The 24,512-nt window shown below is 44.2% G+C and overlaps 1 protein-coding gene across 1 annotated transcript in view; it reads left to right on the top strand.

Annotated features, from left to right (window-relative positions):
* Positions 1 to 24,512, top strand: part of ttll7 (tubulin tyrosine ligase-like family, member 7) — a 184,824-nt gene that overhangs the window by 103,465 nt on the left and 56,847 nt on the right. Inside the window, exons 15-16 of the mRNA XM_041207843.1 lie at positions 14,112 to 14,395; positions 17,105 to 17,239. Coding sequence (XP_041063777.1) covers positions 14,112 to 14,395; positions 17,105 to 17,239 — 419 coding nt within the window. The remainder of the gene's footprint in view (positions 1 to 14,111; positions 14,396 to 17,104; positions 17,240 to 24,512) is intronic.

The following is a 24,512-nucleotide window of genomic DNA, read 5'->3' as shown; positions in this document are numbered from 1 at the left end:
TTGCGGTGCAGAGCCGATCGCGGGCAGCGGTCAGCTTCCCCCCCACCAAGGGCAAAATCCTGCCCAATGTCCTTAATAATAGCTTCTAACATTTTTCCTAAAACCTAACTTGCCTGTAGTTTCCTGCTTTCTGTTTCCCTCCCTTTTTGAAGAAAAGATTTAGATTTGTTATTTTCCAATTCAATGGACCCTTCCCTGTATCTAGGGAATTTTTGGAAAATTGATACCAATGCATTAACTATCTCACTAGCCCCTTTTTATTAAGACACAAGGATGAAGCCCATCAGAACCCGGAGACTTGTCAGCCCACAGCTCCAACAATTTGCTGAGTACCACTTCTCTGTTGATTGTAATTTTCTTGACTTCCTCCTCCCCTTCCATTTCCTGATTTACAGGTAACCTAAAGTTTGGTTATTGAGCTAGGTTTTAAGGAGCAGATTTTCTGACACAGCTTTTGGAAAACGCTGAGTTATTTAAAATCCCAGAGGGAAACTTTAAACAACTGTCATGACCTATATTTTCAATTTGTATGTTTGAGATGCAGCTCTGAATTCAGATGTGAAACCACCAAGTCTTAAGTGTTTTTTTAATGTAAATTAGATTAAACATTTATTAATTTAACAACAAATTTAAACACATGCACGTGTCTACAAATTACTACCGTAATAGCTTGTAATTAATCACTCCCAGATAATCTTCCCCAAGGCAGCAACAACCCATAGGCCAGAATCTTCGGGCCAGCGTGCAGAGATGGACCCTGCTCGCTGATGGGTAAAATGATGTGTGGTGATATCAGGTGTCACCACATGTCATTCCAATTTTCAGTTCGGCGGGCACGCACCGGAGTCGGCTGCGCGCCCACCAAACTGTCAAAGGCCTATTAAGGCCATTTAAATATCAATTAAAATAATTAACAGAACTGCCCATCCAACCTTAAGGCTGGCGGGCAGGTGAAGAGCCCAGGCGGCCTTCGTATTTATCATGAAACCTCTTCCATGGGCAGGACGAGGTTTCATGAAGGGTTTCTAAATTGAATAAAAGATTTTATTAAAGTTCATTAACATGTCCCAGCTCATGTGACACTTTCACATGAGGGGTTATGTCTTAAGTTTTTTTTTATTTTTGGTAATGAAACTAATCTCTCTGAGGCAGCTCCGTGCCTCAGGGAGATTTCTGCGCTCTATCATGCGCATGTGAATCTCCCTCCCACACAAACCCCCCCTACCCACCCCCCTATTCCCCCCCTGGACGGGGAGGAAATTCTCCCCATAGACTTTAAACAGACACCAGGCAAAGCACGTTTTATCTTGTGAATTCAAAATGAGGTTCCTTTCAATTTGGTTCTTATGCACAGTTGTAGGCTTAAAATCGGCACACCTCTGACTACACACACAAAACTCTTCCCTATATATACCTAGCCTTCCCTTTGAATCTAAATTCTCATTGTATCACCAGGCCCTTTGAACTCCACCTCTTCTAACAGTAAAACCCTTTTCATAGTACCAATTTTATTAGTAATATAAACATATTGCTTAGTATCTCCTAGCTAGGTGCAAGACTTCACCCCCAATTCTTTGAATGGTTTATTCAACAAAATGCAAATATCTTCTTTACCTTACTGTTTAACATCTCAAAACCAATATTCATCAAAGCACCCAGACTAGCTGGTTTAATCCAATTAAGACACACACACTCGCACACACAGACACAGACCCTACTACAAGTCCAATTGAAAATAATTTCCAATAACATTATATATATTAATATCTTCATGACATCCCCCTCCCTATTGAAAAATGAACCATCATAATTCTAAAAGACGGCTTCATTTTTTAATAAGCCATCTCACATAATCTCCTATACTTATTATACTATCATGCATTAACATTATAAAATATAAACACCAGTCCTTGGTATCAACAGAAATCACTCCATTTCAGTGTCCAGGTTTTTAAAAATGTCCAATTTTCCCTTTAAGCTTCAATGCTTGATAACGCATCTGCAACAGATTCTCTCTACCAGCAACATGTATAATCCATAGATTAAATGGTTGTAATAATAGACTCCACCTGAAAAGCCTTGCACTTTTGTCTGGAAATTTGTCCAAAAACTTCAAAGGATTGTGACCTGTATAAACACTTGTTTCTGATGAATTGTTGGCAACATACATTTCAAAGTTTTGCAACGCTAACACCAAGCCCAAGGACTCTTTTTCGACTGTTGAGCATCTTCTCTGTTGTACATTCAGCTTCCGTGAAAAATACCGTATCAGATTTTCAATCCCAATGCCATCATCTTGTAACAGTACAGCTCCAATGCCTATGACGCGCTTGCTACAACGGCCAACTTGAATTGCTTGGCATAACTGGACCCTGCCAAAACTGGTGTCATAGTTAAACGAGAAAATAATCCTTCCAGATGCTGTAAATGCTCCACCACGTAGAATTGAAGAGCATCCGTATAAACAGCACAATTGCTCGGAACTGCAATTACTTTGTTTGTCAGTCTTTGAAATGTCGAAAGTGCATTCTTCATACCAAAGGCATAACTTTAAACTGATATGGTCTACTTGGCGTTAGAAAAGCTGATATCTCCTTTGCTCTCTCCAACAACGGTAATGGCCAATATCCTTTTAGTAAGTCAATTTTTGTGATAATTTTCGATGTCCCACTTTCTTAATTCAATCTTCCAACTGTGGTATAGGATATGAATCCACTTTTGTCACCAAATTCATCTTTCGATAGTCCACACAGTTTTTGTGTTTCCTCGGGTTTCAGTACCAGTACAACAGGTGAACTCCAGTTACTGCAACTAGACTCAATATCATTTTGAAGCATGAAATCAATTTCTTTTTGTACTTGTGATAACTTTGCCAGATTTAATCTATGAGGATGTTGCCTTATTGAAGATGAAACCTGTACAGACACATCATGTATAGCTAAATGTGTCTTTCTCAATTTATTCCCACAAATAGTTTTATGTGACTGCAATAGCTTTTCCAAATCACTTTGACCCTTGCTTGGAAAGTAACTCAATATTTCATTTGAATTTTCAAGCACCCTCTCATTATCCAATTTGATTAGAGGAAAGTCAATTTCAGAATCCTGCACTTCTACTTCTTTCTCGTTACCCACCATCTCTAATACCTATTTTATTCTTCATCTCTGCCAAAGTACTTTTTAAACATATTTACATGACACACCCTCTGCTTCTTTCTTCTATCTGGAGTATTTATTAAATAATTTACTTCACTCAATTTCTTTTCAGTCTTGTAAGGCCCACTAAACCTTGCATTTAATGGATCACCTAGTACTGGTAACAAAACTAGTACTTTCCAGAAACAAAACTGCAAGTTTTAGCTTTCTTATCTGCCTTCACTTTCATCACTTACTGTGATGTCTTTAAATGTTCTCGATCCAACTCACATGCTCTGTTCAATCTTTCCCTGAAATTTGATACGTAATCCAAGAAAACAGTTTCTGAATTTTGACCCACCAATTTTTCATGAATTAATTTCAGTGGTCCCCTTACCTTATTACCATAAACTAGTTCAAAAGGGTTAAAACCAGTCGATGCATTAGGAGCATCTCTAATAGCAAATAACAAAAATGGAATTCCTGTATCCCCATCCTATGGATAACCCTGACAGCAATTTGATGCCGTCTTTCCAAAGCTCCTTGTGACTCTGGATGATAAGCTATTGACTTAAACTGTTTTATCCCCAAACTGTTCATTACTTCCTTAATCAGCGGTGACATGAAGTTTGACCCCTGATCTGATTGTATTTCCTGAGGTAAACCATATCTTGTAAAAAAAATTAATCAACTCCTCCACAATCTTCTTAGGTGTAATATTTCTTAAAGGTATCACTTCAGGAAACCTGGTAGACACATCCATTATTGTTAGGAATTACTGATTTCCACTTTTAGTCTTAGGGAGGACTCCTACACAATCAATCATGGCTCTAGTAAAAGGTTCTTCAAATGGCTGGCATTGGGATTAAAGGGGCCAGCTTAATCACTGCTTGTGTTTTCGCTATTACTTGATATGTATGACAGGCTCTACAGAATTTGACTACATCCCTGTTGCATTCCTGGCCCAAAAAAAAACCTTTGTATCTTTTCCTGTCTTTTCCTAATTCCTAAATGTCCCCCCCATTGGAATTTCATGAGCAATCATCAAAATCTCATTTTTATACCCTATTGGGATAACAGCCTGATGCACCTCCCTCCAGCTTTCATTTGCCTCAACATGATATAGCCTCCATTTTCCCATCAAAATATCTCCCTTAAGGTAATAACATACTGGAATACGTTTACTTCTGTTTCTGAATAAGCTTTCTGATGTAACTGCTTTAATTGCAAATCATTTTTCTATAACTCCACTAACCTCCTTGAGTTAAACACTTCAGTTGAATTGTCCTGTAGTCTTTTCTCTTGAACAATGTTATCAAACACAGTGCCAGCAAATTGGATTTTGACACATTCTTCTTGCCTTTGAACTCCCTGCCCTTTTTGTTTTTCTTGTTACAACCTGTGTGCCTGTGATCTCATTATCACACAATCTGGAAATAATCCAGGATGCACCTTCCATAACATCTCTGTTGAAAACACTTCTACAGGTTGCTCAACTACCCTAGGCATCACCCACATTTGTGATTCAGCTACATCATTACCCAGAATAAATTGAACCCCTGCAATGGGCAATTTTTCCACCACTCCAACAATAGCTTTACCTGTCCTCCATTTGCTCACTAAATTTATCTTCCACTGCGGAATAGATTTAGCATCTTCATGAACCCCACTTATTATCACCGTCTCCTGCAATACTCACTCTGAACAACAAATATCACTATCCCACGACATTAAAGCCTGGCTAGCCTCTGTGTCTCTTAAACTTTTAACATCTTCACCTCCTTTACCTTGTACACCTGGAAATACTTTCCCTTCACACACAAAGTATTTAAACATTTCTGCAACCTGCTCCTCAGAATTCTGTTGGGTAAATTGTGAACACCTATCACCGATTCTCCCTGTTTTATCTGTACATAAAGCACTGGTTTTTCCTGTGCCTGAACCTCTGAACCTTCAGTATCTTAACTTCCAGAACTTTTCTGTACCCCAATAATTCCAACAGATCTTCCCAGTAATTTCCGACACACTGACTTCGTGTGCCCCACTTTATTACAATGAAAACACCTCGATTTTCGTATGTCACTCCTACTCTTAGCATCTTCCTTTTTATTCTGAGAAAAAACTTCCTGGGAATTCCCAGCCACTCCTTCTCTTCCCTGAATTACCTGCCTTTCACCTTCCCACTTTCTGTCCTTTTCCAATTTGAAAGGGTGACGCAAAAAGGTTTAGCCCTCTGAACTAACTCATAATCATCAGCTATCTCTGCTGCTTGTCTTACAGTTTGAACCCTCTGTTCCTCCACATGAGTTCTCACTGCTGAAAGGATTGAGACTTTAAATTCCTCCCAAAGAATTACTTCTCTAAGAGGTGCATATGTTTCCTTTATTTTTAACGCCTGCATCCACCGTTCAAAATTACTTTGTTTTACTTTCTCAAACTCAATATAAGTTTGCCCAGGCTGTTTTTTCATATTCCTAAACTTCTGCCTGTATGCTTCAGGGACCAACTCAAAATAGCCTTTTTCACCATATCATAATTCACCTGTACCTCTTCAGACAGTGAAGCATATACTTCATGCACTCTACCCAGCAGCTTAGACTGTAATAATAATGTCCAGTACTCCTGTGGCCATTTCATCTGTTTAGCCACCTTCCCAAGTGAAATAAAGAATGCTTCAACATCTTTTCCTCAAACTTTGGAAGAGTGTGTAAAAATTTAAACATCTCCCCGCTGAGCTTTAGGTAAAGGATTTTTCATCATCAGAACTCTCCTCAGAATCCATGATCTCTTTTTTAACTTCTAACCTTTTAAGTAGGCATTTTCTTTCTCTCTCTTTCTCTCTTGTCTGAAATTCCAGTTCCAGCTTCCTTTGTTTCTCCTGCCTTTCTGCTTTCTCCCTTTTAAATGTCATTTCTCTTTCCTTTGCTTCTAATTCAAGTTTTTTTCAGTTCCTTTGCTTGTTCAAATTCAAGCTTCTCTGCTTCAAACTGAAGTCTCACTACCTCCAGCTGTGACTCACTAGTGTCAGGTATCACTTCCAACTGTAGATGCTGTGTTATACTTTTAGTTGTATTTGATTTCCTAGCCTCTGCAGGTAACCGCAATTTTAACTTATCTGCCACATCTGTTAATGTACTCTTGGTTATTTTTTCGAGCTCAATCAGAGTTATATCTTCTACTCCCAGACAAGTCTTAGCAATTGCCAAGACCATCTTTCAGTCTCAGCACTTCTAAAAAAAAACCTCACCAACTCCTGAATTCAAAGTGTTTCTCGTACTCGTAACCTTAAGATTCACCAATTCCAAACCAATCAAGGAATTACAAATATTATCCCACCAAGAGCACCCTGTTGTTGTGACACAGCAGATGGTAAATGCTGAGTTATTTAAAATCCCAGAGGGAAACTTTAAACAACTGTCATGACCTATATTTTCAATTGGTATGTTTGAGATGCAGCTCTGAATTCAGGAATAAAACTATCAAGCCGCCAGAGGATTTTTATACATAAAACTACTGCCAAAATAACTTTTAAACAAATCCCCAAATTAATCACTCCCAGGTAATCTTCCCCAAGGCAACAACAACCCATAGACTTTAAATGGACACCAGGCAACGCACATTTTATTTTATGAATTCAAAATGATGTTCCTTTCAATTTGGTTCTTTTGTACAGTTGTGGGCTTACAGGTGGTATGCCTCTGACTTACACACACAAAATTCTTCTCTGTATATACCCAGGCTTCCCTTTGAATGCAAATTCTCATTGTATCACCAGGCCCTTTGAATTCCACCTCTTCTAACAATAAAACCCCTTTCATAGTACCAATTTTATTAGCAGTATAAACATATTACTTGGCGTCTCCTAGCTAGGTGCAAGATTTCACCCCCAGCCTTTGAATGGTTTATTCAACAAAATGCAAATGTCCTCTTTACCTTATTGTTTAACATCTCAAAACTACTATACATCAAAGCACCCGGACTAGCTGGTTTAATCCAATGAAGACACACATACTCACACCCTAGACATTCACAGACATAGACCCTACTACAAGTCCATTTTAAAATAATTTCCAATAACATTACATACATTATAGTTAATATCTTCATGGCAGCATCTTAAAGGTGAAGCAGAGAAGAAGAAAGATGGAGAAGTTTAGGTTGGGAATTCCACCCGGGCAGGTCAAAGGTGTATCAGTAGGGGAGCATTTTAGAGATAGTGACCATAACTGAGTCAGATTTAGAATAGTTATGGAAAAGGATAAGTTTGGGCTGGGAGTTAAAGTTCTAAACTGGAGAAAGGCTAATTTTACTAAGGTGAGATACAATTTGGCCCAAGTGGACTGGGAGAAACTACTTGCAGATAAAACTGTGTCAGAGCAGTAGGAGGTAGTCAAGGAGGAAATAGCGAGTGTACAGGGCAAATATGTTCCCGTAAAGGCAAAGTTGGGGTGGGGGGGGGGGGGGGGGGGGGGGGGGGTGGTGGTGGTGGGGAAGGCGGGCGTTGGGTAACCAAGTCCGGAGAACCCTGGATGTCAAAGGACATAAAGGTTAGGATTAAGAAAAAAAGTGAAACCTATGGCAGATACTGAGGGCTCAATAAGGCATAGTCCCCAGAGGAGTAGAAAAAGTGCAGGGGGGGATCTTAAAGAATATTAGGAAAGCTAAGAGAGTGCATGAGAATGCATTGGTGGGTAGAATAAAGGAAAACCCAAAGGAGTTTTTAAAAAAATATATAAAGAGTACGATAATAACTAGGGAAAGAATAGGGCCATTTAGGGACCATAGAGGTAATCTGTGTGTGGAGCCGAAAGATGTGGGTACAGTCCTCAATTAATACTTTGCGTCAGTCTTCACAATGGTAAAGGACAACATAGGTATAGACATCAGGGCGGAGGACTGTGAAATATTAGGGAAAATTAACATAGAGAGAGAGGAGGTACTAGCAGGTTTAGTGGCCTTAAAAGTGGATAGATCCACAGGCCTGGATGTGATATATCCCAGGCTGTTGAGGGAGGCAAGGCAAGAGATATCAGGGGCCCTGGCAGTAATTTTCAAATACTCTGTGGTCACAGGTGATGTGCCAGAAGACTGGAAGACTGCTAGCTGCCATTATCAAAAAAAGGAGGAAGGGATAGACCAGGAAATTACAGGCCAGTCAGTCTAACCTCGGTGGTGGGGAAGTGACTAGAAAGAATTCTGAAGGAGAGATAGGGATTAATCAGGGACAGTCAGCATGGATTTGTTGAGGGAAGGTCAGGTTTTGATCGAATCTTTTGAGCAGGTAACCAGGGTAATGCATTCCATGTGGTCTACATGGACTTTAGCAAGTCTGCCTCATGGCAGACTGGTCAAGAAAGTAAGAGCCCATGGGATCCAAGGCAAAGTGGCACATTGGATCCAAAATTGGCTGAGAGGCAGGAAGCAGAGGGTGATGGTAGAGGGATGTTTCTGTGACTGGAAGTCTGTTTCCATTGGGGTTCCACAGGGCTCGGTGCTGGGGTCCTTGCTGTTTGTGGTGTACATAAATGATTTGGACTTAAATGTAGGGGATATGATCAAGAAGTTTGCGGATGACGTGAAAATTGGTAGGGTGGTAAATAGTGAGGAGGAGAGCTGTAAACTGCAGGAGGATATCAATGGACTGGTCAGGTAGGCAGAGCAGTGGCAAATGGAATTTAACCCAGAAAAGTGCGAGATAATGCACTTGGGGAGAGCTAACAAGGCAAGGGATTACACTATGAATGGTAGCACCCTGCAAAGTACTGAAGATCAGAAGGACCTTGGTGTGCATATCCACAGATCCCTAAAGGCAGTAGGGCAGGTAGATAAAGTGGTTAAGAATGCATGTGGGATATTTGCCTTTATTAGTCAAGGCGTAGAATACAAGAGCAGGGAGGTTATACTGGAACGGTATAAGATGTAGACCACAATTGGAGTGCTGTGTGCGGTTCTGGTCACCACATTATAGGAAGGATGTGATTGCACTGGAGAGGCTGCAGAGGAGATTTACCAGGATGCTGTCTGGGCTGGAGGGTCTGAGCTATGAGGAAAGATTGGATAGGCTGGGGTTGTTTTCCTTGGAGCAGTGAAGGTTGAGAGGGGACCTGATAGAGGTGTATAAGATTATGAGGGGCATAGATAGGGTGGATAGGAAGGCACTTTTTCCATTAGTAGAGCCGTCAATAACCAGGGAGCAGAGATTTAAGGTAGGAGGTAGAAGTCTAAGAGGGGAGCCAAGGAGAAATTCTTTCACCCAGAGGGTGTTGGGAGTCTGGAACTCACTGTCTGAAGGGTGGTTGAGTCAGAAAGTTTCGTAACATTTAAGAAGTATTTAGATACTCACTTGCGTTGCTATAGTCTCCAGGGCTATGGGCCAGGCGATGGAGGATGGGATTAGTGTAGTCAGATCTTTGTTGACTAGTGGCACACGATGGGCCGAATGGTCTTCTTCTGTGCTGTAGACGTCTATGAGATTGGGGCCTTGGCAGTGTAATGGAGGGTTTAAAACCGATTCACAAGTGAGCAGAATTGGAGGTGGGTAGAGATCTCAGGGGATTGTAAAGCTGAAGGAGGCACAAGATGATGAGGGATGAAGTCAGCGAGGGTTTGGACACAAGGATGGCAACTTTAAAATTGAGGTGTTGCCAGCTAACCCGGGAGCCAATGTAGGCCAGCGAGCACAGGGGCAATGGGCAGAGCAACCTTGAGGAGCCTATAGCCTTCTCAATGTCCAAAGGTGCAACGTGGCCATGAAGAAATGCAGCATAATTATTTGCTGGTGACTCTTTTTATTTAGATGTAACTGAAGTCGCCTGGCCCCCTCGTGGACGAGGTCCTTCCACTCTTGTATTCCATTGATTTTTCATGAGGTTATCATGGAGGTGGGGGCACTGTCTAATGCATTTGTGTGACAGCCCCTGCATCCTCAAAAGTCTAAAAGCAGCAAGCCACTCCAGTCAGCCCTGGCTCAGCGGGTAGCAGTTCTGCCTCTGTGGCAGAAGGTTGCAGGTTCAGGACCCACCCTGGAGGCTGCCGTTGTATACCTCGCTGGCAGCTACGAACATAGGAAGTAGGAGCAGGGGTAGGCCATTCGGCCCCTCGAGCCTGCTCTGCCATTCAATGAGATCATGGCTGATCTATTTGTGTTTGGGGTTCCACGTTCCCATCTAGCCCTTGATAAGCTTTGATTCCTTTTACCTGACAAGGATCAATCTTCCGCTGCCTTAAAAATATTCAATGACCCTGCCTCAGCCACCTTCTGAACTCCAAAAATCCTCTGAGAGAAAAAAAATTCTCCTCATCCCTGCTCTAAAAGAGTGACCCCCTAATTTTAAACCAGTGGCCCCTGGTTCTGGACTCACCCATGAGAGGAAACATTCTTTCCACGCCTTGTTACAAATCCAGCGCGGGGTCTGCCTGCCTCTTGCCCCCAGCTGCAATCTTTCCAGCAGCTTAATTTAAATTTGTGTGTGGCGAGCGGTAGGTGCATTAGAGATTGCTGGTTGGCTGTGGGCCGCTGGATTCTCGGAACATATGGATCAGCCTTAGTTAATTGCTGGGTGGGTGGGAGTGAGGAGGGTGATGTGGCCGGTGGGAGAAGTGAGCAAAAAAGGCTGTGGGGCTGTCTCATAAGCTGCTAGTTGTTAAAAGGCATGGACAGCACAAAAATCCGCCAGTATTCCCCTATAATATACATTTAGAATCCTGTCATAGCATCATAATTTGTATTGTGAAGAAAAAAATTGCATTTGTATAGCATTTTCCACGACCTTAACATATGCCAAAAAACGTAACTAGTAGAATGGATGTAACTAGTAGACTAGATAAGGGAGAGCCAATGGATGTGGTGTATTTGGATTTCAAGAAGGCTTTGGATAAGGTCCTACATAAGAGGCTAGTGGGAAAAATTAAAGCACATGAGATTGGGGGTAATATACCGGCATGGACTGAGAATTGGTTGACAGGCCGGAAACAGAGTGGGAATAAATGGGTCTTTTTCTGGATGGCAGGCGGTGACTAGTGGTGTACCGCAGGGATCAGTGCTTGGATCCCAGCTATTCACAATATCTATAAATGACTTGGATGAGGGAACCAAATGCAATATTTCCAAGTTTGCTGATGACACAAAACTGGGCGGATTGTGAGTTGTGAGCAGGATTCAAGAGGCTTCAGGGCAATTTAGACAAGTTATGTGTGTGGGCAAACACATGGCAGATGCAGTATAACGTGGATAAATGTGAAGTTTTACACTTCGGTGTGAAAAACAGAAAGGCAGAGTATTAACTAAATGGTGGTATATTGGGAAATGTGGATGTACGAAGGGATCTGGGTGTCCTTGCACACCAGCCAATGAAAGAAAACATGCAGGTGCAGCAAGCAATTAGGAAGGCAAATGGTATGTTGACCTTCATTGCAAGAGGACTTGAGTTCAATTGTCTTACTGCAGTTATATAGGGCCTTGGTGAGACCACACCTGAAGTATTGTGTGCAGTTTTGGTCTTCCTACCTAAGAAAGGATATACTTGCCATAGAGGGAGTGCCGTGAAGGTTCACTAGGCTGATATCGGAGATGGAGGGACTGTCGTGTGAGGAGAGATTGGTTCAATTGGGCCTGTATTCACTAGAGTTTAGAAGAATGAGAGGGGATCTGATGTATAATCTTCTAACAGGGCTAGACAGGCTAGATGCAGGGAGGATGTTTCCCCTAGTTGGAGAGTCTAGAACCAGGGCCCACAGTCTCAGGATACGGGGCAGGCCATTTAGGACCGAGATGGGGAAAAATTTCTTCACTCACAGTGTGGTCAACCTGTGGAATTCTCTACCACAGAAGGCTGTGGGGGACAGGTCACTGAGCATATTCAAGAAGAAATTGATAATTTTTTTGGATATTAGGGGCATCAATGTGAGAGAAAGCGGGAACATGGCTTTGAGATAGAAGATCATATTGAACAGTGGAGCAGTTTCGAAGGGCTGAATGGCCTACTCTTGCTTCTAGTTTCTATGTTTCTAAATCTTTACAAGAAATGAATCAGTATTGAAGCATACTAAATGTCATAATGTCGGAAATGCCACAGCCAATTTGCATGCAGCAAGCCCTCACAAACAACTAAGTGTTAATGACCAGATAATCGGTCTTAGTGATGTTGGTTGAGGAATAAATATTGTCCAGGACACTGTGTGAGGGGTGGTGGGGGGTGGGGTAGGGGCAGGGGATGGAATAACTCCACTGTTCTTCTTTGAAGTAACGACATGAGATCTTTCACCTGAGAGGGTAGTCAGACAGGGCCTCAGTTTAACGTCTCCAACAATGCAGCACTCCCTCAGTGCTACACCAGGGGTTTCAGCCTAGATGTTGCACTCAGGTCTCTGGAGTGAGACTTGAACCCAAAACCTTGGGACTCTGAGGCGAGATGGTTACGGGTACTCAGTACTCAGCCTGAATGGGAGGATTGCTGCAGCTACAGTGAATGCAGAGTAAGGTGGGGTGAAATTGAGGTGGTCAATCTATCACACCCAGTTCCTGCTGGACAGAATGCACCTTCCAAATTCAGCCATGAATGCTATCCTGTCTGGATGGGGACGTTGCACTAGGGTAGTCCTGTAATGCCAGCAGTAAGGGGAGATGGTGGCGTCACAGGACTAGTAATCCAGAGGCCCAGGTTAATACTCTGGGGACATGGGTTCAAATCCCACCACGGTGGCTGGTGGAATTTGAATTCAATTAATAAATGTGGAATATAAAGCTAGTCTCAGTAATGGTGACCATGAAACCATTGGTCAATTGTTGTAAAAACCCATCTGGTTCACTAATGCCCTTTAGGGAAGGAAATCTGCTGTCCTTACCTGGTCTGGCCTATATGTGACTCCAGACCCATGGCAATGTGGTTGACTCTTAACTGCCCTCTGAAATGGCCCAGCAAGCCACTCAGTTCAAGGCAGCTACGGATGGGCAACAAATACTGGCCTTGCCAGCGATGCCCACATCCTGTGAAAGAATAAAGCCGTGGAAACAATGCATGCCATGTCAAATCTCTTAAGAAAACCAACTGAAAAAGTGTGTTTCCTGGGCAGGTCGAATGGCTTCTTCCGAGCAACTTATTGGAAGGTTAAGTGTCTTCAGTGGTTTGATTTGGCAAACAGAATTCTCACCTTTTGATTAACTGAGCAACCCAGAGCACAGTCCTTGGGAGACACCTAATGAACATGGGATGAGTTTCATGAAGGTTTACACAGAAAGTGGTACAACTACATGGACAATGAGCATAGCTCGTCCTGTCGCGTCTAAATGAGTTTTGATGTAACCCCTCCCCGCCCCAACACACACACACACACCTCAGCTGATTCTGGAGGAATATGATTAAAACGCATGGGTACATTCCCATTTTAAAAAGGCTCATTTTTCAGGCATATGAGGCACCCACCTGAGTTGGGGTCCTATTGCAGCAATAGGACAATGGTCGCCCTGGCAGCTACTACCATGTCCCAGGACCAAAGTGACCTTTCCAGGTAAGTTTAAAAGTTTCCTATGTGGGGCAAGAGGGGACAGGAGTGCTCCTTCCTGCACTCCCATCCCTTCCTTCGCAAACAGCTGATGGCCACGAATAGCTGTCCCCAAATTTACCTTAGGCCTTGAAGTTAGGCCTCTGGGCGGCTGCCATCCATTCTGCGGGGGATCGTTCAGGCAGCAGCCTACTCAATGAGGCCCAGTCGTTCAAATTGGGCTGATGGCGAGAGCTGGTCTGATGGGCCTCGGTGTCTGAAAGCTAAGCGGCTTTCCCAGCCAGGAGTTAAAATTAAGACCCTTGAGTCTGCTGGGGAAAAGTCTGGATGAGTCCACAGGCCATGCTACCAGAAGTCATGGAAGCAGGTGAGGCAGGAAGGACACAACGGAACAATGTAAATGAAGAGAATATTGCCAAGATGAACTGTCAAATGCTATGTTACACTTTTTTATTTTCTATTGACATTCATTTTCAGGGAGGAAACAATCGAAGCCTCCAACCAGAAGCACAAAACCACCACCTTCAGTATTGCCAACCACATCTTTGCCAGTCAGACGCTCTGTATCCTGCCCTCGGTCAATCTCTACCTCGGCAACACATTCCCATTCCCATGTACCAGAGCCCCGATCCACTTCTGCCAAACCCACGGGGCCCTCGTCCAGACTTCATTCTGACACAAGGTCGCAATCTCTGAATCGTAACGTGAGCACTCAGCGGATGCCACATGCTACCAGCCTGGGCACCATCCATCCAGCACCGGTAAGCACGAAACGCTGTCACTAAGAGGCTGAATTAGTCAGCGTACTGATGGCCCGCACTTCATTTTCTCTTCTGTCTTGTTGAACTGTCCTCAAAATGTTTTATCTGCAGACTGTGAAAAGCTTAATTTGCGGAGGGCTTTGGTTGGGCCACAACAGGAGCATCACGTCCCATTTCTGGCCACCACGATTTAGGAAGGATGTGAGGGTCCTTGAGAGGGTGCGGAGGAGATTTACCAGATGGTTGCGGGGAGGAGGGATTTTAGCGACAAGGTTAGGTTGGAGAAGCTGGGATTGTTCTCCTTGGAGCAAAGGAGGTTGAGGGGAGACCCGACAGAGGTGTGCAAGGTCATGACAGGCTCGATAAGAGTGACAAAGATAAACTGTTCCCATTAGCTGATCGTACAAGGACCGGGGAACATAGATTTAAGATTTGGGCAACAAATAAATCAGGGGGATGTGAGGAAGGACTTTTTTTTACACAGTGAGAGGTAATGACCTGGAACTTGCTGCCCACGAGGGTGGTGTAAGCAGGAACGAATGGTTTCAAAAATAAATTGGATGGGCGCTTGAGCAAAGTAAACTTGCAGGGCCAGAGGGATAGGGCAAGGGGACTGGGCTGATCAGATTTCTCGATAGAGCCAGCACAGACTTGATGGACTGAATGGCCTCCTCCTGTGCCTTAATGACCCTGTGACCCTATGTTTTGTTTTAAAATGGGTTTCCCACATTGCCTGTAAGTTACTGTTGACAATTTTACATGACAATATCTTGATGTTAAAATTCTCATCCTGGAATTCAAGGCCCTTTTTGGCCTTACCCCTTTCCTATCTCTGTAACCTCCTCTAGCCTGACAGCCCATCAAGATATCTGTGCACCTCCAATTCTGGTCTCTTGAGCCTCCCTGATTTCCATCGCTCCACAATTGATGGTCTTCAGCTGCACAGGCCCTTAGGCATGGAATTCTCCATAAACCTCTCCATTTCTCAATCTCTCTCTCACTGTCTCTCCTCCTTAAAGCTGTGCCTTAAAATCCATCTCGTCAACCAAGTTCCTGCCCTATCGTCTCCCAGTGTAGCTCAATGTCAAAGTTTCGTTGACAATTGCGGCTGTGAAGTGCTTTGGAATGTTTTAACACTTTAGAGATGCTATATAAATGCAGACTGGTATTGATAACCAGCCTCTTCTAGAAGAATGCTTCTGATTAAAAAAAGAGAAATATTTATCTCTTTCAAAACAGAATAGGATATCCTCCCTGGAAAGGAACAGTAAATTGTAGAGATCATAGATTTAAAATAATTGGAAAAAGAAGTAGAGAAATGTTTCTATATATTGGGTTGCTAGGATCTGGAATGCACAAACTGAAATTATGGTGGAATCAGATTCTTTAGGAACTATGGCACAATGGGCTGAATGGCCTCCATCTGTGCTGTAAAATCTTATGGCGCTATGAGTAAAATAACGCTTCCATAGGGCTGACACAGGTACGATGGGTTGAATGGTCTAATTCTGTGCTCTATTATGATTTATCGATTTATCTATCCACCCATCTGTTATATCCACCCCATTCTGCTGCTGGTGGCAGGAATTTGAGCCAGAACATATTGTGGCAGGAATACATGGGTAGATCTATCATGTTAAGTGGCCATGTTGGAGGCGGGTTTTTAAAATTATTCTTTCACAGGATGTGGGTGTCGCTGGCTAGGCCAGCATTTATTGCCTATCCCTAATTGCCCCTGAGAAGGTGGTGGTGAGCTGCCTTCTTGATCCGCTGCAGTCCATGTGGTGTAGGTACACCCATCGTGCTGCTAGGGAGGGAGGGAGTTCCAGGATTTTGACCCAGCGACAGTGAAGGAATGGCGATATATTTCCAAGTCAGGATGGTGAGTGACTTGGAGGAGAACTTGAAGGTGGTGGTGATCCCATCTATCTGCTGCCCTTGTCCTTCTAGATGGCAGTGGTTGTGGGTTTGCTGTCGAAGGAGCCTTGCTGAGTTGTTGCAGTGCATCTTGCAGATGCTACACACTGCTGTCACTGTACATCGGGATTGGAGGGAGTGAATGGTTAAGGTGGTGGATGGGGTGCCAATCAAGTGGACTGATTTGTCCTGCATGGTGTTGAGCTTCTTGAGTGTTGTTGGAGCTGCACTGGCAGTGGGGCATTGTTAATTCAGTCTGGGAGTTGAGCTCACAGCGCCTTTCTAATACACGAGTGGAACCCTCGTGAGATGAGAGCTGGTGTGAGTTTCACTTAGGGCTTTTGAAAGACCCCAAACCTTTGGAGAGGAAAGGTGATTGCTTCTAGCTACCCCTTGGGTGGTGGCTCAGTGGACTGAGGTTCTGCTCTCTAGTGGAATGGCCCAGTGGAATTTCTGTGTCCGCATTCCTTCCTGTGCAGGCAGGAAAGTGGATTGAGACCACTGGGTGATCTTATCAAATGGCGGAGATATTCGAGGGGCCGAATGGCCTACTCCTGCCCTAATTCTTGTGTTCTTGTGCGTCACCTGAGTTCCGATAATATCTCAGTTGCTTTCTCAATAGATATTAACAGAATTTGACATCAGTGTGCCAACCAATGCGCTAAATCACAGCACACCATAGGATCTGAACCCCTAAGCCGCAATGAGAGAATGGATTTCAGTGTCTTTGTTAACTGTTGTGGCCTCAAATTAGAAATTGTCCTAATCCTGACTATTTTGTTTCCCATCTAGCGTGTCTCCATTCTAAATTTTAGGACCAAGGAACAAGAGGACGAATTGACCAAAGAAATGCTGGTGGCCCTCAATGAGATGAGAATCAAATTCCCAGGGAAATCGAACGAGGAAGCTGAGGTTCTGCTGGATGAAGTGAGTGTTCAGTGGATGGTGGGGCAGATCGAAAACTGCCACTGTGGGGTGATCTTGTGTTCACATTCACTGTAAATCAATGTTGAATTTTAAAAAAAAAGAGCTTTATATTTGCTGAAAAGAAGGATATGTTACCGAAATCCAAAGCAAAATGTCCACTGTTAGATGCGATTCTGCGATTGGGCAGCACTTACTGAACAATCCCAAGTACGCTAAATCTACACTAATAACCAATTTAAAATAATCAGTAGTGTGGCTCATTTATACTTACTAGAAGCAACATACATTCATACACAGGAACTCGTTCATTGCAAATAAAGGAATATGTTCACACCTAGCGCCTTTTTTGAATTACCTGGGAGCCTGGAGAGCCTATAGCTCCCCCTTGCTTTTCCCATACGAACGCCTCGTTGTGAACATTTGAAATTTGGCATTCTTGAGTTTGTCCTGATGAGTGCAAGGTGAAAAGTTTCAGCAAAATGTCTCTTTTTACAGCAATACTCAAAAAAAACTTTATTTATAAATCTGAACCCAGAGAGAAATTGAGCAAATGACTAAAAGCTACTGTTTCTTCGGGGCTTCCACTGATTTTCTGCCAAAGGAAACTCCATCTCATCCTGACCGGGCAGAAATTTGATACGCATGTCTTTAGATGTCCCAGCTATCGTGGTCTGGATTCAACCTCTTGCCTAATTGATGAGGGTTGAGGATCAGGAGTGACTCCAGTCAGTAGGAGGGGGTCAATCGATTGACTGACCAACTGAGAAGCTTGCAGCAAAGCTGGATGGATAGGGTTTGGTACAGAGAAGATAATCTCAGCGTGGCAATGAAAGTGCATTTGGTGATGAGTTTCTCCTGAACGACACCAGTGTTCATCTGGCATTGCTACAAAAATGTCACCAAAATTGCCAAATAAGACATGGTGAAAGATTAGAAAAGTGCACCCATTACAAAGAAAGAGAGAGGAAAACCTGTATAGAATTTTTTTTTTCATTCTTTCACCAGATATGGGAGTCGCTGGCTAGGCCAAAATTTATTACCCATCCCTAGTTGCCCTTGAGGGGGCATGTTGAGCAGGCTGGCCAGCATCTGAAGAGAGAGGAGATGAGTCAAAATCCTATGTAAAGGAGGATCTCATAGAAAGCTATAAAATTCTAACAGGGCTAGACAGGATAGATGCAGGAAGGATGTTCCCGATGGTAGGGGAGTCCAGGACCAGGTGTCACAGTCTGAGGATATGGGGTAGACCATTTAGGACTGAGATGAGGAGAAATTTCTTCACCCAGAGAATGGTGAGCCTATGGAATTTGTTACCAAGGAAGTAGTTGAGACCAAAACATTGTATGTTTTCAAGGAGGTGTTAGCTATAGCTCTTGGGGCGAAAGGGATCAAAGGGTTTGGGGAGAAATCGGGAGCAGACTATTGAGTTGGATGATCAGCCATTATCATAATGAATGGCGGAGTAGGCTTGAAGGGCTGAATGGCCTACTCCTGCTCCTAGTTTCTATGTTTCTATGTAAAGAACCGCTTCCACCATTCCCCTCCACCCCACCGCCCCCCCAACAACCGCTCAGACCTGCGTTCTGATGAGGCTTCTACGACTCACCCTGTCCCTCCCATCCTTTCTCTGAAATACTGCTAGATGTACTCCAAATCCTGTAGTCCCCTTCAGAAGGAACCTTAGTAATAGGAGTATGGCACGTTATACAAGAGAGCGCCAGGATTGGAAACTGCTAGAAATCGGATCCTCAATTGTTCCTACGTACAACCTCCACCCAAAAATAAATCAACGTCGAGCAGGGTTTTTTTTAAAAATAGAGGGTTAAACTAAAGGGTTGCCGACTATTTTTGTATGGAGACGATAGGATTAATCCCGTGCTCCCAGTAACGGGTCACATTCACAGGGAGCACAGGCCAAAGAGCTTGCGTAAAAATGGGATTCATTTTACATTTCTGGGCCCTGTGAGGAAGGCTGGATGGAAGCGGCGGTGTCCGGTTGCTCCTGCCCCCATGTCTCTGCGCGCCCCATCTAGCGACGGGTGGCCGATTAGCGGCCACCCGGCAGGATTGAGGCAAATTGCAGGAGCAAACGGTGGGGGGGGGGGGTGGGGGGGTGGGGGGGGGGGGAGGCTCCGGGCCCAATCGGCACAGTAGGCCGGGAGGTCAAGCGGCAGAAGGATAGGAAGTCAGTCACAGCTGGGATTGCGAAGGCCCCCTGCTCTCAGAATCAGCGTTTTATCTTTTAGCGATAGCGCAGAAAAGATTTTTAAAAACGTAATTGAAAAAAAAACATGCAGACGCTGTCACCTTCCCCAGCAGAATCTGCTGCTTCATTCAACCGTGGTCCCAGTGGTGGACCATTTCTTCCGCCCTTGTGTCACCTTGACGTAAAAGCCTCCCAAACTTTTTCACCTCCGATGCCCGAGAAATGCAGCAGGCAACGCAACGTTGTGGACGATTCGGTCGTTAACGAGCTCAGCTTGTCAGCTAGCGTTTTCAAAATGGCGGGCGGGCTGTCCATTTCCATGCCTGTTCGCCATTCGAAATTTGGGAGACCCCCGACATCATCACGCCCTGTTTTATGTTTGTGTGGGGGGGGGGGCAAAGTAATTCGCAGAAGTAAAATCCAGCTATTTGTTGTCGATTGGTCTACTACTTGCAATACCAGCCCCCTTGAGCTCAGTTTCCCTGTTGGAGGCCGGCAATTAACTCTTACAAGAAAAACCTGGAAACTTCAGCTCTCAATAATGCACAGAAACGGCCAGAATTGCAGTAAAACTACCTTTCTCCCTGGAGTTTAGAATGAAAAAGGATCTCATTGAAACATGAAATCCTTAGGGGGCTTGACGGGTTGGATGCTGAGAGGCTGGAGGGAGCCTCTTCCCTGGTTGGAGAAATCAGAACCCAAAGGTCATGGTCTCTTGGCAGAGGGTGAGCCATTTAGAATCATAGAAGCATAGAAAGTTTATGGCACAGAAAGAGGCCACCTAGCCCGTTGTTTCTGCACCGGCTGACAAATGAGTCACCCAGCCTAATCCCACTTTCGGGCATTTGGTCCGGAGCCCTGCGGGTTATGAAATGTGAGGTGCATATCCGGACACCTTTGAAATGAGTTGAGGGTTTCTGGATCTACTACCCTTTCAGGCAGTGAGATCCAGACCCCCCATCACCTTTCGGGTGAAAAAAACATTTCTTTACCTCATAAGACCATAAGATGTAAGAGCAGAAGTAGGCCATTCGGGCCATCGAGTCTGCTCCGTCATTCAATGAGATCATGGCTGACCTGATAATCCTCAACTCCACTTTCCTGCCTTTTCCCCATAACCCTTGATTCCCTTACTGATTAAAAATCTGTCTATCTCAGCCTTGAATACACCTAACAACCCAGCTTCTGCAGCCCTCTGCGGTAAAGAATTCCACAGATTGACTACCCTCTGAGAGAAGAAATTCCTCCTCATTTTAATTTTAAATATGCGACCCCTTACTCTGAGATTATGCCCTCTGGTCCTAGACTCTCCCACAAGGGGAAACAACCTATCAGCATCTACCCTGTCAAGCCCCTAAGAATCTTATATGTTTCAATAAGGCCATCTCTCATTCTTCTAAACACCAATGAGTATAGGCCCAACCTAGTCAACCTCTCCTCATAAGAAAATCCCTCCATATCAGGGATCAACCTACTGAACCTTCTCTGGACTGCCCCCAGTGCCAGTATATCTTTCCTTAGATAAGGGGACAAAAACTGTTCACAGTATTCTAGGTGTGGTTTAACTAGTGCCTTTTATAGTTTTAGCAAGACTTCCCTATTTTTATACTCCATTCCCTTTGAAATAAAGTCCAACATTCCATTTGCCTTCCCTATTATCTGCTGAACTTGTATGCTAGCTTTTTTGAATTCATGCACGAGGATCCTCAAATCCCTCTGTGCTGCAGCTTTCTGCAGTCTTTCTCCTTTTAAATAATATTCAGCTCCTCTAGTCTTCCTGCCAAAGTGCATAACCTCACATCTCCCCTCTAATCCTTCTACCAATAATTTTAATCCATGTACCCTCGTCACTGAACTCTCTGCTAAAGTAAATAGGCCCTTCCCATCCACTCTATCCAGGCCCCTCACAATTTTGTACATCTCAATCAAATCTCCCCTCAGCCTCCTCTGTTCCAAGGAGAACAACCCCAGCCCATCCAGACTTTCCTTATGGCTTCAATTTTCCAGCCCAGTCCTATTTAGGACTGAGATGAGGAGGAATTTTTTTCACTCAGAGTTGTGAATCGTCGGAATTCTCTATACCAGAGGGCTGTGGATGCTCAGTTGTTGAGTATATTCAAAGCTGAAATCAATAGATATTTGGACACAAAGAGAATCATGGGATATGGGGGCAAGGGTGGGAAAGTTCAGTTGATGTAGAAGGGTCAGCCATGATCTTATTGAATGGTGGAACAGGCTCTAGGGGCCGTGTGACCTACAGCTGCTCCTATTCCTAATATTGTCTGCCTTTTAATTCAGTTACACTGTAGGTTTGTAGAGGTGTTGACTCTCTGGTCCCACAACAGCCAGCCGACCTCCAGTATCGTGCGCAAGTGGTCATTCTGAGTGTGAGCCTATGAGAGAGAGGACTCAGACAATGAACGTTTGAAGCGTATTCCACCTCAGGGAGAAGAATGGGCATAATAGCCCGGTCTAATCCTCTTCTCAGCCAATGTTAACGCATGTGCCGGTAGTAGCCAGCAGAGGTCGCTGACTAGCAATCAGGAGCTGAGACCATGGCTGATCTTCCCCTCCTGCCCAAGTTGTGCTCTCATTGAGAACATCCATCTCAGAACAGGCCATAGGCTTCCTCGTTTAATTGAGTAGCACTGTCGGTCAACTGAAAACTTTAATTAGTGGTAATGAAATAGTGAAGATGAGAAAAAACATCTGGGATCAATTTGGATTTGATTCACCTCCATAAAAATCCAAAGCCTTTGAAATGGATCCTTTTATCTGACATGACAATGGCCTGGTGAAAATACCTAAGAGCAAAGTACTTTTATTTTGACTAAATAGCTCTATTCATGAACTCAAACCGACTAGTGAGATGAAAGATTTGGTATCAAGGGACTTACATCTTAAAGGCACCTTTTCAGTAAAAGCTACTCTCATTCTTTTAGCACTAGTTAAATAGTAATATAAAGGCTGTTTCTTTTCATTCTTCATTTATAAATTTGTCTAAACTTTTCATCTTGAGTCAGTGGATACTGGAAAGGATTTCTGTTCCTATGGATGGTGTGTTTGAAGTCTTACTACTTAAAATGTCAACAGGGAAGGTAACCCTTCAGGAAAGTGGCATCTCAAATCGACCTTGGTCATTCCGATCTACTGCAGGAATGTTTCGTTTTGGAAGAAAATATTTTTTTAAGAACATTAAGAGAGACCGGAGAAGCTGGAATTGTTCCTCTCACAGCACAGAAAGTTAAGGAGAGTTAATTATGAGGGGTTTTGACATAGTAAATAGGGAGAAACAGCTTCCACTGGCAAGAGATTTGGTGACCAGAGGACTCGGATTTAAGATATTTGGCAAAGGAACCACAAGGGTGATGAGAAGACTTCCTTTTCCAGTCAGTAGGTTGTTATGAACGGGAATGCACTAGGAAGGGTAGCGGAAACAAATTCAAAAGGGCATTGGATAAATACTTGAAAGCAAGACATTTTCCAGGGCTACGGAGAAATGGCAGGGGATTGGGACTAATTGGATAGTTCTTTCAAAGAGCCAGTAGAGGCATGATGGGCTGAATGGTTCCATTCTGTGCTGTACCGTGTCCTTCTACGATGCTGTCATTAAATTAAAGGGGTGTGGTGGATCACTAAGTCTCACTAGGAATACCTCACCAATGGATGGACGTACAGGTGGTATGAAGGTCCAGGCTCAAACCAGCACCCCCACCCCAAATAACAAGGTTGCAAAATCTAAATAAAAAATCTCATGCAGCCCCCAATGTAAACTGATGCTGGAGCAGTTTTTTTTTGCTTCTTAGATTGACTGTGGAAACCTTCTCGTCTCAGTGTTTGGCGCTATCGCCAAGATTTTTACCTACCTGTGGAGTGGTGGGCGGGGGGTGTTGAGTGTGTAGGGGATGGTGGGGGGGGTGGTGGGGAGGGGGGCTGGTTGGGGAACCTGGTGGGTTATTGTCCAGGTTGTCGGATCTTCTGCTGAACCTTCTGACCACTGGACGTGCCCCACAAGCTCAGCTACTCACAGCTGCCCCCCCCGCACCACCCCCACCCCCACCCCCACACGCCCCCCACCCCCACCAGACCCCACAGACTTCACTGAAGTCAGCATCCGAGTCAAGTGATGGGCCAACGGGCACCGCGTTGGCACTTTGGCTCCCCCTCCCACCCCCAATCAGCCCGGATGTTCGGAACCATAGCCATCAGCTGACTCTGGGTAACACTGCTGGCTGCTGGCAGGTACGTCGAGAACTGCTTGACATAAGGTAACTCGGCAGAAGCGAAGACTGAAGGAGGTCGTTTTCTGGATGTGGAATTTTGCTGGCTTGACTTTTATCCCTCGATTCGTTGCAAAATCACACCACCTTGTGGTAGCTTTGCCTATAATACAGCACTGAACACAGCAGAAGGCATCCACATGTATCCAGATTGGAGACAAGGCTTTTCCTTCATCTTCCTACCTGATTATTGTGGTTGGTTGAAAGGGGGGTGGGGGGTGGGGGGGGAGGGGGTGTGATTCGTGTTGGCTGAGGGTGGATCCTTTATGTTGGATCCCCGCCCACTTTATCGAGAGCTGAATTTCCCCCATTCATATCCAGTGGAAAAGTCGGCCTGGTAATACTGCAACAACAACTTGTGTTTATGTAGCACCTTTAAACTAATAAAATGCCCCCCGGCGCTTTACAGGAGTATTAAAAAGCAAAACTGGACACTGAGCCATGTTAGGCGATATCAGGGAAGATGCCCAAAAGCCTGGTCAAAGAGATAAGGATTGTCTTAACGGAGGAGAGAGAGACCATAAGACCATAAGACATAGGAGCAGAAATTAGGCCATTCGGCCCATCGAGTCTGCTCTGCCATTCAATCATGGCTGATAAGTTTCTCAACCCCATTCTCCCGCCTTCTCCCCGTAACCTTTGAGAGAGAGAGAGGTAAAGAGGTGTAGGGAGGGAATTTCAGAGCTGCAGGTCTCAGCAGCTGACGGCACTGCCACCAGTGGATGTGGAGAGATTAAATTTGGGGGTGCTCAAGCAGCCAGAATTAGATGAGTGCACGCAGATATCT

The sequence above is a fragment of the Carcharodon carcharias genome, chromosome 16 (genome assembly GCF_017639515.1).
Source record: "Carcharodon carcharias isolate sCarCar2 chromosome 16, sCarCar2.pri, whole genome shotgun sequence".
NCBI classification, from domain to species: Eukaryota; Metazoa; Chordata; class Chondrichthyes; order Lamniformes; family Lamnidae; genus Carcharodon; species Carcharodon carcharias.
This window is presented reverse-complemented; position numbering and strand designations above follow the sequence as displayed.